Source organism: Saimiri boliviensis, chromosome 6 (genome assembly GCF_048565385.1).
Source record: "Saimiri boliviensis isolate mSaiBol1 chromosome 6, mSaiBol1.pri, whole genome shotgun sequence".
Taxonomy (NCBI): domain Eukaryota; kingdom Metazoa; phylum Chordata; class Mammalia; order Primates; family Cebidae; genus Saimiri; species Saimiri boliviensis.
Window position 1 is genome coordinate 55859047 of NC_133454.1, and position 14042 is coordinate 55873088.

Consider the following 14042-nt stretch of genomic DNA (forward strand, 5'->3'; position numbering starts at 1 on the left):
TCAATGAAAAAGCGTTGCTTTTCTTCTTCTCCTTCTCCTTCTCCTTCTCCTTCTCCTTCTTCTTTCTTCTTTCTTCTTTCTTCTTCTTTCTTTTTTTGAGACAGAGTCTCACTCTGTTGCCCAGGCTAGAGTACAGTGGCACAACCAGAGCTCACTGCAGCCTCTACCTCTGTGCTCAAGTGATCCTCCTGCCTCAACCTCCTGAGTAGCTGGGACTACAGGCATGTGCCACCATGCTTGTATTTTTAGTAGCAGTGGGGATCCCTCTGTTGCCCTGGCTGGCTTGAACTCCTGAGCTCACGTGATCCTCCTGCCTTGCCCTCCCAAAGTGGTGGGATTACAGATGTGAGCTACCGTGCCCAGCCATGGAAAGACATTTCTATTAAGCACAGACTTACTTTTTCAGCCCAAGATTTATGGTAAAAGTTGAAGGTAAGAAAAAAACAGACAGCAGGGCTGGGCACGGTGGCTCATGCCTGTAATCCCAGCACTTTGGGAGGGCGAGGCAGGTGGATCATGAGGTTAAGAGATTGAGACCATCCTGGCCAACATGGTGAAACCCCGTCTCTACTAAAAATACAAAAAAATTAGCCGGGCGTGTTGGCACACACCTGTGGTCCCAGCTACTCGGGAAGCTGAGGCGGAAGAATTGCTTGAACCCAGGAGGCAGAGGTTGCAGTGAGCCAAGACTGCGCCACTGCACTCCAGCCTGGAGACAGAGCAAGACTTCATCTGAAAAAAAAAGAAAGAAAGAAAGAAAGAAAGAAACAGACAGCCATCTAGCTGACACGCTTTAGGTGTCATCTCCCCTGGAGGGCTGGGCTAGTGGCATGACTTCTTGTCCTAGGGAGTCCTTTGGGATCCATGCTGGTCTCTTCTTGGTCCCTTGGTCCCTGGAGGGATGTAGCAGCTGCCATCTGAAGGGAAGCCCAGGCACAGAAGCATGTGGTGGAGCGAGCCCTCCACTTGGCACAGCCAGCTGTCCTCCCCACAGGCTCTGATTTGCTGTGTGACCTCAGATAAGTCAGCCTCCCCTCCAAGGTGACCCTTTACCTGACGATTACCTCCCTGGAGGAGACTTTCCAAAGACATTTCCGGGAAACAGGTCGAGGAGAAGGATACCAGCCACAGGGGAAGCAGGTGTTCTTTTGCGAAATACAGCCGCACGCCCCTCCACATCCTAGTTCTTTCCTGACCTTCAGCCTTTTCCAAACCTGCTGCCAACTAATATATACATATATTTTTATCTCTTCTAGGAAATGATCGAAATGGCCTAGATTTCAACAGGCAGGTAAGAACTTGGGTCAGAAAGAAACATTTATTCTATGAATTTTGGGCATTGCCTATACTGTCTGGTATGGGGGAAGGCAAGGTTAAGTACAGTTTGGTGGTGTTTATTCATAAACTCCAAGCTTTCGGGATCAAAGGACCCTGAGCCCAACCTCCCACCCCAACTCATGAGCCAATGTTGGGGTCTCTTCAGTATCCCCTCAAAAAAGGGCTGACACCCAGCACTTTGGGAGGCCAAGGCGGGTGGATCACGAGGTCAAGAGATTGAGACCATCCTGGTCAACATGGTGAAACCCCGTCTCTACTAAAAATACAAAAAATTAGCTGGGCATGGTGGCGCGTGCCTGTAATCCCAGCTACTCAGGAGGCTGAGGCAGGAGAATTGCCTGAACCCAGGAGGCGGAGGTTGCGGTGAGCTGAGATCGCACCATTGCACTCCAGCCTGGGTAACAAGAGCGAAACTCCGTCTCAAAAATTAAAAAAAAAGGGCTAACAAATGGAACACCTGTTTAGGGGTGAACTTTGTGCCAGATGTGGTCCAGAAATCTAAGACAACAGCTCTTTTCCTGCTTTGCCTGAATTGCCTCTTGGGTGAGTGGATGTATGCATGAATTGACTGTGTGCGAGGAATTTATGGTGCCAGAAAGGATGAGGTGCCTGGGTTGCCGCAGAGAATTCCTGATTTGAAGAAAGAAGCGGCCAGGCACAGTGGCTCACTCCTATAATCCCAGCACTTTGGGAGGCTGAGGCAGGCGAATCACAAGGTCAGGAGTTCGAGACCAACCCGATCAACATGATGAAACCCTGTCTCTACTAAAAATATAAAAACTAGCCAGGCATGGTGGCATGCGCCTGTAATCCCAGCTACTCAGGAGGCTGAGGTGGGAGAATCACTTGAACCCGGGAGGCAGAGGTTGCACTGAGCTGAGACCGAACCAGTGCTCTCCAGCCTGGGTGACAGAGTGAGACTCTGTCTCAAAAAAATAAAAAAGGGAACATAATGGGAAACAGACCGAAAGAGCTCAAAAAAGAGCAGGTAACCAGGCCGAGGGGCAACATAGACATGTACTTGGTGCCTTGCAAGGAAACCAAGTTGAATGAGGTTAGACTTAGCTAGAGAGGGTTCTGGCTGGTGTTAGAAAGACTGCAGGACAGACGGGTGTGGATGTGTAAAGAGAAGGGGGAAGCTGAGGGAGAGGACTTGCCCCTTGAGGTTGGAGGCTGATGGGACGATGGCAGGGTGGGAGGTAGGGCAGGCTGTGATGTCAGAAGCAGATGGCGGAAGTGGGAGGCTTTGCTGGGAGGAGAAAGGCTAAGCGGGAGCCAGACAGGGAGCAATCATGGAAGTCCTAGAGTGAGGCAGAGGGGTAAGAATTAAACACAGAGTAGAAAGCCTGGGTTTGGGTCCCATTTCTGCCACTAACTAGCTGTATAACCTTCATTGAGTTCGTTAATATGTTTGGTCTGAGTTTTCTCAACTGAAAAATTAATTTATTCCATAAATTTGGCAGTGGGGAGTACTCACACTATGCCAGGTATGGGAACACAAAATTAGGACGTGGTCTCTGCCTTGGAGGAGTTCAAAGTCTAGTATGAGGACAGGGTAAAATGTCTATAGAGAGAGGGAGAGGGAGAGCTTGACTCTTAAGTGAATAATTATAATACAATCTCGTTTATGTTTTACCAGAGGTATGTAAAAAGCATAAAATAAAATAGAAATGGGAACAGTTGATTCTTCCCAGGAACTCAGAGCGGGCTTCATGGAGGAGGTGATATCTGAGTCTATCTCTAAAGGATGAGTAGGAATTTTTAGAGAGCAGTGACATGAAAAGGGAGACAGCAAGAAGGAAGGGAAAGGGGTTCCTCCCCTGGATTCTGATATCCTGAGTCCAGATCTAGATAGAAGTCTAGGATGGGGGCTGGAGATCAAAAGCAGACATAGGTTCTTCTCCTCCTTTATCTACAGAATGATTTGAAGTCACTGTTTTGTTTTGTTTTTAAGACAGGGTATCACTCTGTTGCCCAGGGTCGAGTGCAGTGGTGCAATCACAACTCACTGCAGCCTTGACCTCTGGGGCTCAAGTGATCCTCCCACCCCAGCCTCCCAAGTAGCTGAGATTACAGGCATGCACCACAATGCCCCGCTAATTTTCTGTGGTGTTTGTAGAGATGGGGTTTTACCACCTTGCCCAGGCTGGTCTTAAACTCCTGGGCTCAAGCAATCCTCCCTCCTCAGCCTGCCAAAGTGCTGGGATTATAGGTGTGAGCCACAGTACCTGGCCTGAAGTCACTATTAACATTTCCTAAAAGGCTGTTCATTCTGGGTACATCCTTTACAGTCAGAGAGAAGGATAATGTTGAGTCCTAAGCCAACACCTTTTAGACAGGAAAATTCTGCAGTGTCATTCATCAGGAAGGCTGGGAGTTTGCTAACAAGTGAAAGCCATCTACCCTCCCTTTACACCTGAGACGGAAAACAGAGATAGGCTTCAATTAAAGAGAGAGCTAAGTTAGCTACTGACAGAAAGGATTTCCAGCCAATGCAGTTTACCAGACACTAGAACAACTGCCAAGGGAGGGAGACTGTAGAGTCATGTCTCACTCACAGCCTTTAAATGTGAGACAGGTTCTTATCTCAGAGATAGTTCAGCTAGGTTTGCTTCAAGGCAGGAAAATGGAGGAGATTCCCAAGGATTCTGTGATCCTGATGGATTCTGTGATCCTGATCCTAAACAGGTTGGGATGTGGCCTGAGCCCTGTGCTTTCTGCCCTGAGGACTCAGGATTCCCCAGCCCTGGGCCCACCTCTCCTGGCCCCAGGCCCTTGGACGAGATGCATGGGGAGGAGCCTCTCCCACACCAGGACAAGGCAAGGCCAGCCTCGCTGGGAGGTGGCCCCGTGGGCTTGGCTGCCCTTGTGATTTGGCTGAAGCTTGAGACACACTCCTGCTGGAGGGAAGGACGAGGGCAGCCCCTCTGACCCTGGGCAGCATGCAGGGAGGCCCCTGACCCTTGGAACATCTTCGGGGTGTAGTTTCCGCTCTCCACCGGGTGGCTGCTGCCGGGAGTGGGCCTTGCTGGAGTTTGTTTCCCTTGGATGAGCCTTGTGAGGTGGGTTGTCCTTGTGGGAGGGGTTTGGATTCTCATCACTGACAAGAACAGACATGACAGAACTTTCCTTTAAAGAGGGTGGGGGGAATTTTGGAGGAAGAGATACTCTGCCCAGTCACGTTCATTTGTACATTCAGGCTGGAGCTCTCCTCTGCTCACACTCACACCAGCTGACCTGCAAGCCAGTGGGTGGGCACACAGGACTTCCCAGGCCCCTGCTTGAGGGTCACACCCTCACACCCCCCAGCAAGGGAAGCAAACTAAAACCTGCTGACCTCCAGGCTCCGGGCAAGGTGCTCCTGGCACTCTATCTCCTTTCATTCTCACTCTACATCAGTGAGGTAGGTGATACAATCCTCATTTCACAAGTGAGGAAACTGCCTCCCAGGCAGCCCCACCTTTTTCAGAGAAAGATTCGAGAGATTAAATAACCTGATGAAGGTCACACAATTGGCTGACTGGCTGAGCCAGGATTTGAACCCACATCTCTTTGACTCCAGAGCCCATTTTTCCCAGGAGGCCTTGATGCTCCCTGTGTCTACTACACACCATCCCTGGGGAGAGGCCTGGGAGCCAGAGATTGAGTGTGACCTCACCGTGACTAACTGGGAGGAAATGGGAGGTAGAGGGAGTGGGGAGGGGAAGAAAGAATGGTTGTGTAGGAGCAGCCTCTGCATCTGACACAGACAAGGGGTTACAGACACAGGGAGCAGAGGAAGAGTCGCTGCCCTGGGTGAAGCGCCTGTTGCAAGGCCTCAGGCCAGTTGGTGCAGCCAGATTCTGGGTAAACTGCAGTCCTGAAGTTGCATGAGCAAGGAACATTGACTCACCGGGAAGTTTCCACACTGAGCCTGTTCACTTCCTGGTCCCAGGAAGGCAGCCTGGGTCTGTCTGGGGGATAAATGTGGGATGGTCAAGGGACCCAGAGCAAGGCTAGTCCTCCATCCCCAGGACAGATGAGACAGACTTGAGAGGCAGCAGGCTAAGGCCCTGGATAGGGCCTTGGGACTCAAAAGTTCTGGGTTCCAGTGCTGTCTGTCCCTCACTAGTTTCTGCCTTATACAAACCTCTTCTTGTTGGGGTTCTGTTTCCTGATGAATAAAGTGGAGCAGCGTGGCTGAGACGCTCTCTAAGGCCCTGCACAGTCCATACGTTATGGCATCATTACTTGTCTCTTGCCATATTTTGGCTGGTTAGTTGGACTCTGACTTCCACTCTACTTTCATTTTATTTTTTTATTTTTCCCAGAGAGAAATGAGGAAAAACATCACCTTTCAGCTGTACAGGGTGAAGGGAAATATGTCACATGGAATTTTTCCAGCTTTTATGACCCTGTGTGAGCCAGCGAAAAGAATCATTCGAAATCTAGAGGCTGAAACAGAGAGACCCAGTAGGCTGGATCCGGGGCCATCCATTCAACCTTTGAATAAGTAGCCATTCTGAAGTGCTGGGTAGAGGGATGTTCATTGTAAGAAGATAAATTGCAAAGGTGCCTAGCGAATTCTGTGAGAGGCATGAGAATGCTAAGCTCCGGGGTACTGCCTAAGGATATTACAGAGGAGATGGTGTCTGAAGTGGGTGGCAAGGGAAGACTAGAGCTTTGACTAGCAGAGAGGGCTGGCAAGAATATTCCAGGCCTAGGAGATAGTCAGTTTTCTCCCTTGGTGGGTTAGGCCAGACTATGAAGATGTCAAATGCCTAGCAAAGAAGTCTGGGGCTTGTTCTACGGGCAGTAAGGAGCCACTAGGTGTTCTCCGGCATGACTAGTTTCATTTACTGGAAGAGCATTGGAGGGGAGTGTGGGTGAGAAGGCAAGGGAGGATGAGTGATGAACTGATGCAAGAGAGGCCCAGTGGAATGCTGCTGTAGCCAGAAATGCAAAGGATGGAGACACAGCAAGAAAGTGACGCGCACAGGCCAGGCGGTGGCTCACATCTATAATCCCAGCACTCAGGGAGGCCTAGGCGGGCAGATCACCTAAGGTCAGGAGTTTAAGACCAGCCTGGCCAACATGGTGAAACCCCGTCTCTACTAAAAAATACAAAAATTAGGTGGGTGTGGTGGTGGAGGCCTGTAATCCCAGCTACTCGGGAGGTTGAGGCAGGGAGAACTGCTTGAACCCAGGAGGTAGAGGTTGCAGTGAGCCGAGATCACGCCATACACTACGGCCTGGGCAGCAGATTGAGACTCTGTTTCAAAAAAGAAGGAAACTTATGCACACACACTCAGAGTCTGGGTGCCTGGGTGCGAATCCTGGCTCTAGCACTACCTGACCGTGTGACCTTGAACAAGTTCTCCAATCTCCATGTGCCTCAATCTCCTCATCTGTACAGTGGGGAGAATAAGGATATCTGTCTCACAGCGTTGTTGTGAGGGTCAAGTGATGTGTGTGCACCTCTTAGACAAGTATCTTGAACATATACACTGTATATTTGGTACTATTATTACTATTTCAGTAGGCACAGAGAGACTCAGCTGTAAGAGATAATTCTGAGATAAGATCAGGAAGATTTTGGCAACAGATTGGAGATAGACAGCAAAGAAGAAGGAGGAGTCAAACATGGCTGAGAATTCTAGTTTGAGATGCTGAACATTGGTGGGACCACAACCCACCATCAAGAAGACAGGAGGTGGAGCAAACTTGTCCAGATGATGGGAGGAGAAGGAAGGGCAGAGAATGAGCTCTGGGTGGGTGCTCATTCTCTCTCGCATGGTGAGAAATTTGGATCTGGAGCCCAGGAAACAGGCAGGACTGAAGATGCATATTGGGGAGTTGCCACTGAATTATATCACATGAAGTGATGAGAGGGAATGGGGTTTCCTGGGGAGGATGTGCAGAGTGGGAAGAGGACCAAGGACAGACCTGGAGAAGGGCACTTAAGAAGCTGGCTGAGAAGTGGATATCTATAGATGAAACTAGGAAGGAAGGTCAAAAGGATGGGAGGGGAGCCACGCTCACAAAGGAGAGATGTTCGGGAAGGTGGGGAGAGCCAACAGCATCAGAGCCTGTGGAGCAATACAGTAGAGTCTGAAGCCTAAAAGCTGGCTGGGGACTTGCCAGTAGGCAAATGGGGATGGCTTCAGCGTGCTGTCTGTCTGGTCCACAGTGTGTGTGGATGTCAAGGTTGCTGCAGCTGAGGGGTGGGTAGGAGTTAAGGCAATGATGGAGACTTGGATTGTAGAATTCCCGTTCGAGGAACAGGGTGATGAAGAGATGAAGGTGTTGGCTTAAGACAGAGGCAGTGTGAAGTGAAGGCTTTTGTGGAGAAGGGGGCTTGAGGGAGTACTGCCTGGGAAAGCTAGGAGACGCAGTGCCGGAGAAAGGAAAGAGGGGTGTGGCGGTGGCAGTGGGAGGACCCCAGATGGTTTGGCCCAGAGCAGGAAGAGGGCCCTTCTGGGAGGAAAGGAGGTCTGAGTGCCCTGGCAGTGCGTTCAGGAGCCCAGGGCACAGCTGTCCTTGCCTGGGGTCCCTCCATTCCGTTTCCTGCTCTTTGGGCCAACAGATAACTTCAGAAGAACACTGGGAGTTAAAACTGGATTAAAGGAGCTTGGGGGTTCCCAAATGACAAGTGCATACCTGGGTGGCCTCACACCCACTCTGTTCCGGTAACTTCTGGAACCCCATCATCCAGGGCCGTAGGTTTCCACCAGGCAGACCCAGGGTTTTGTGTATGCTGTTGAGCATTGTGTTGTTTGAAGACCTCCCAAAAGTCCTGTGAGGCCAGAAGAGATTCTGAAGCAAGTAGGCAGCTGTCCTTGTCCTCACATTTCCTGCCCCATGAGCCGGACATCAGCGGCCTGGGGTTTCCTCTCAGCCCGTGCTTGGCAGCATTCTAAGCTCACCTGCACCAATACATGGCTCTCCCATGCCTGTTTCTGGACACCTGTGCCAGCTGGTCCTGAGGCGTTGCCCTGGTGTGCCCCAGTGTAGCATTTAGTTTTAAACTAACTGGGATTTTCCATCATTGTTTTCTTGAATGTGACAGAGCAACTACCATTGTTTTCTGGCTGCTCCTAGTAGAAATTGACTTGTAATTAATTGGTTCGATGGGGCATCTTCCCTAAAATCAACACGATTCAGGTAAGGAAAGGTCTCTGAGGACCCAGCATGATGGAGAGGCTTCTCCAGGGAGGCCAGTGAGGAAGATGGAGGGGCAGCAGTGCCAGGCCCTAGAGCTGGCCATGGAGGGTCTGCAGTGATGGCAGAGTAAGCCTCGGGCCCCAGGAGCAGCCTCAGGACAGCAGGCACCAAAGCCACTGAGCCTGAGACGCAAGGGAGGGAATGAATAGACCATGGTGGATTGTTCGGTTCCACCAACCTGCACTTAGCTGACTATTGGGAAGATGGAGAAGAGTACACCACGGTCCCTGCCCACAGGAGCTCCCAGCCCAGCGGGGAAGATGTAGCATCTGCCGCGGAGGAGAGGGAGGCCACAGCGCTACACTCATGTTGGTGGGGCTGGTTCAGAGGGCCTGAGAAAGCCATACCAGGAGAATAGAGCCTCCGGATAGTGGCTGCAGTATGCAGGAGGGAGGCTCCGAGACCTCCCTGGGAGGATGAGAACTGAGGACTGAAAGACCTTTGTTCCCTTGAGGATCGCTTGCTTCTGCTCCAACATCCAGCTTCCAGTCCTATACTTCCTAGCGGACTCAGGATTCGGGGGTGGTGGTGTGGGGCAGGGCGGGGCAGGCTAAGAAAGAGAAGAGGATGAGGAGCCCACAAACCACATTTTGCTCAACCATAAGCAGTATAGCTGGGTTTCCAGGGTCAGTTTATAATACCCTCTCCCTCCCTTCCGAAATATCAAAGCAGAAATGTGGATGCAGGAGCCTGACAGATGGAGCTGTGTTGGAGACATGGTTTCGATGCCTGGCCACACGGGCTTTCTAAGACCTCACTGCAGAATTAAACACATCCACCAGGCACAGATAGAACTGGCGGAAACACATCTAAAAGCACACTCCTGACTGGGTGCAGTGGCTTACGCCTGTAATCCCAGCACTTTGGGAGGCCCAGGCAGGTGTTTCACCTGAGGCCATGAGTTTGAGACCAGCTTGGCCAACATGGTGAAACCCCTTTTCTATTAAAAATACAAAAAAAAAAAAAAATTAGCCTGGCATGATGGCGCACACTTGTAATCCCAGCTACTCAGAAGGCTGAGGCAGGAGAATCACTTGAACCCAGGAAGCAAGGTTGCAGTAAGCCAAGATCATGCCACTGCATTCTAGCCTGGGCAACAGAGATGGACTCCATCTCAAAAAAACAAAAAATTTAAAAAGCACCCTCCTAGTAAACAGGCAGATCTGAACAGAAGGCCCAGATGGGGCCAAGCCACAGCCCCCACCTCCTTCTAAACCTGATGTTCTCAGTTTTATCAGACCCAGTGTCTCTTGTAATGAGGCTCCTATAATACCCCTTTAGTATCCTAGAGTTAAATTTATAGAAAACATAGGCCAGGCATGGTGGCGCATGCCTGTAATCCTAGCACTCTGGGAGGCTGAAGTAGGTGGGTTACCTAAGGTCAGGAGTTTGAGACCAGCCTGGCCAACATGGTAAAACCCCATCTCTACTAAAAATACAAAAAAATTAGCCAGGCACGGCGGCTCATGCCTGTAGTCCCAGCTACTCAGGAGGCTGAGGCACAAGAATCGCTTGAATCCAAGAGATGGAGGTTGCAGTGAGCTGAGATCACACCACTGCACTCTAGCCTGGGTGACAGTGTGACTCCGTCTCTAAAAAAAAAAAAAAAAAAAGTATATATACACACACACACATATATATGTATCAGTAATATGGTCTAATTTGAATAAAACAGAAAAAGCAAAGTATTTAATAATAAAACAATGTGTATTTCAGCAAATATATCCTTAGACACACTCCCCTAAGAAGTTTAATGAGACAGTAGGATGCTCATGCCTTTATGAATGTGACAGACACAAATACAGGCTGATATTCGTATGCTATTCTGGCTGCTCAAAAGCCACGATCTTTCAAAATGTTCAGCAACTCTTGGTAAAGCTCCAACCAAATCTAATCTTTCCTCTATTAACACAGAAAATGGCATCCCTGGGTAAAATGCATATTAAGGGTGTGCAAAAGATACTTCATGTTTATATAAAAAATAGAATTGGGTTTTGGACTTATTTGATTATAGGCAGGCTATGTACTGACACAGATGTCCAGTGGGGCACTTGAAAGTCATATAAAAAGCTGTATGGGATACAAATAAGTGTTTGTTTGATACTGTCTTCTGCAGTGCAAGATGTCTAGAATGCCTGCCTTCTGCCCAATAAATGCAAGCCAAGCCTCTTAATTATTAAGACAGTCAGAGAAACCAGGTTTTAGAAAACATCTCCCATGGTAGCTATCATCCCCAGTGAGAACAACTGACCTTGACCCACCAAGGGCATAAGTCGTTTCTCTTACCAGGAGACAGAGAGCCAGGTATGACTGTCTGTAGACCTTCCACATAGAAATACAAGGCAGTCAAAAGTGGGGGCTTTCCCTGCAGCAGGAAAAGGTAACCCCAGAAAGAATGCACACAGCCTCTGCCCTCAGAGAACTTACTTGCTATCTATGCAGTGAGGGATAGGGGTCTGAAAAATTCCTAAAAATGTCAGAGCAAGGGGTGTGTAAACCAGCACCACCCCCACGGGGAATGAGCTAGGCTGATTGAGTGATTAGGTGGGTGTGGAGCAGAATTTTCAGGCAGGAGATAATTGGCAAGATTAAATAACTCCAGGACATCACACACCGGGGCCTGTTGGAGGTTGGGGGCTAGGGGAGGGATAGCATCAGGAGAAATACCTAATGTAGATGACGGGCTGATGGGTGCAGCAAACCACCATGGCACATATATACCACCTATGTATCACACCTGCATCTTCTGTACATGTTTCCCAGGACTTAAAGTATAATAATAATAATAATAATAATTAAATAACTCTCTTCTCCAAAGCAATGTCCCCACTGTAGCCAAGATTATATAATAATCAAGTATTTCTTGAACTCTGCGTGCCAAGCACTGAGCATAAAAGGGTTTATATACGTTCTTTTGTTTAATATTTATAGCAACCCTGTGAAGTAGTGGGCGTCATTCCTATTCCATAGTTGGGGAAACTGAGGCACTGGGTGGCTAAGGAATTTTCCCATCATAACACTGTTCACAGAAAAGTCTGTATTTAAAGCCGGGTTGGCAGACTCCCGGCTCTGTGGTTCTCCTCATCCCACTGCCTGCCTGTCTGAGGAGGAGGCCGAGTGATGTGGTGGTTGGGTTACGTTGCCCGTATTGGTCTACTCCTCTGTGCCTCTGATTCCTCATGAGATGAGAACAGTAAGAGTATCTATTTCCTAGGGATGGTGTAAGAATTAATAGTAAGATCTATAAAGTACTTAGAATAATGTCTGGCATATAATAATCCACCAATAAACATTAGCTCTTATTATTTTCTGATGAATGAGAACCCATCATTTTCTCTACCGCCCTTTTCCCTGTGTGGTTACTTAGCTGGGCTTGCACCAGGTTAGAGGGCTGCAGATACTACTAGAAATGTACATTTTTTCTGGGATCCGTCATCTCCCAGTCTCAGCCTCGCTGCCCTCCGCAAGCGTAGGCGAGAAGCAGTTGGTAAACGTGTTTGTTTTCGGAGAGGTGGGAATTTGTCCTCTTTTGCCAGCCTTGCTTAGTGCTTTGGCCTGAGGCTCAGGTGTCAACTGTTTCCTGTTTGTAGCCTGGGCAGCAGCCCCAGTACTGGGTGGACCAAGCTCTGTGGCGAGCCGGATAGTGAACAGCACAGAGGAACAGGAACAGCTGTCTGGGTACTCCAGAAGCCTGTGCCTAGTACTTGCTGATTTACCAGACAGCCTCAAACACCACCAAAAAGCCCTCTGTGGCATGGGGTTTGGGCTTAGCTGGTTCCAGCTCCAGCAGTGGCATGAGCTGTGCCTGCATTCTGGATGGGTAGCAGAGATGGAATGTTCCTCTTGGCTCAGGTGTGGGGTGGGGAACAGTGAGGCGGGAGAAGGTCGAGGAAAGGGAAGCTGGATTTAGCCCCAAACAGTAAAAGGGAAAGTTAATACCATTTATTGAACCTTTAGTTTATAACAGGAACTGGGCTGATTGCTTTACATGCAGTATCTCATTTAAACCTTATAGCCACCCAAAGCAGTAGATTTTATATTTCCATTTTAAAGATGAAGAAACTGAGGCTAGGAGAGGTCAAGCAACTTGCTTAGAGCCAGGATTCAAACCAAAGTTGATGTGCTGTGCCAGGTAATTTACATAGGTGATATCTTATTTGAGATTACCTAATTAATCCTTACAACAGCCTGGTGAGGTAAGCATTATTCTTCCCATTATGCAGCTGGGGAAACTATAGCTCAGAGAGGTTAAGTAACTTGCTCAAGGTGGAGCTCAGATTTAAGAGGCTGTCTGACTTTCTATCATACCCGACTGCTTTTGAGAGAAAGAGCACAGAGACAGAGAGAGAGAGGGAGAGAAAACCTGCAAAATGAAACATGACCTAATGTTACCCAGAGCTTCTCACTTGACATGTGTCCAGTACTTTTCCATGTTTCCAAAGCCCTGTCACTCATACCGACTCCCGCAGACTTCTCCTGGCTGGGGCTTGCCAGTTGGGATAGTAGAGATAGTATCTGCAGGCTCAGGGAGGGTTGCCAGATAAAGGGTGGAGTGAAGAAGGGTTCCCACCCAAAGAGGGTTCCCTGGCCCTTCAAGAAGCCGCCTCCCTGGGCCTGTGCGTGAGAAGGGTCCAGGGAGGAGGCAGTGTTTGCCTGTGTGTGCCTGCAGGGAGGGGGCGGGCTCTGGTTCTCTCTTTGCCCCTAAGTCAGAGAGGGCTGTGCCTGCAGCTCTGGTAACCAACCAGAGAGTCACTGCCTTGGCTAAAAATAAGCTTTTTCCACCTCAAACTTCCTTCCCCCTAGTCTGGCCATCGAGTGACTTAGGAGGCCGCCCTGGGGCTCAGGTGCTGTTTCTGTGTACCTGTACAGTTCCTACCTGATACCAGGTCACATCTAGCTTTATGTCCCTCTCTGTTTGACAACTTCCAGAGACCTTCTCTAAGCCAATATTTTTTTTTTTCCCGCTCGCAAGAACTCTGTGAAGTGGGTGTTACTACTCTAATTTAACAGAGAAGAGAACTGAGGCTCAGGATGGTTGAGTGGCCTGCAAATCAGTAGCGGAGCTGGGACTTGCTCCGTTCCCTTTACTCGGAGACTGCTAGATCACAGGGGCTCTGCTCAGTGCAGGTCTGTTGCCTCCAAATCCAGCTTGTCCCACTAATCACCACTGCCTTCATGGCCCCCATACCCTCCTGGACCTCTGATGATTGTGTTCAGATCAAGTGTTGAGACTTCCCTCCCTCTTCCACCAAAGCCGTCTTGGCTCCCAGCTGCTGAAGATCCTGAGTTTACATCCTGTTGTGCTTTTCTTTCTTGGCAGCCCCTCCCTCCCCTGAGCTGGCATCTACTAATATTTCCTCCCATACACTTTGTCAGCACAGACTGCTATGGGGTGTCCCTGGTTCCAGTCCTATAGCGGATGGTGTGGTTGCAGATTGAGCTCTGGCATTGCACAGACCTGGCTTTGAACCTTGCCTCCACCAACAGAATCTGTGTAACTT

General features: G+C 49.3%; 1 protein-coding gene across 1 annotated transcript in view; it reads left to right on the forward strand.

The window, feature by feature from the left end:
* Positions 1 to 14042, forward strand: part of POU2F3 (POU class 2 homeobox 3) — an 88299-nt gene that overhangs the window by 30605 nt on the left and 43652 nt on the right. Inside the window, exon 3 of the mRNA XM_010334428.3 lies at positions 1257 to 1291. Coding sequence (XP_010332730.3) covers positions 1257 to 1291 — 35 coding nt within the window. The remainder of the gene's footprint in view (positions 1 to 1256; positions 1292 to 14042) is intronic.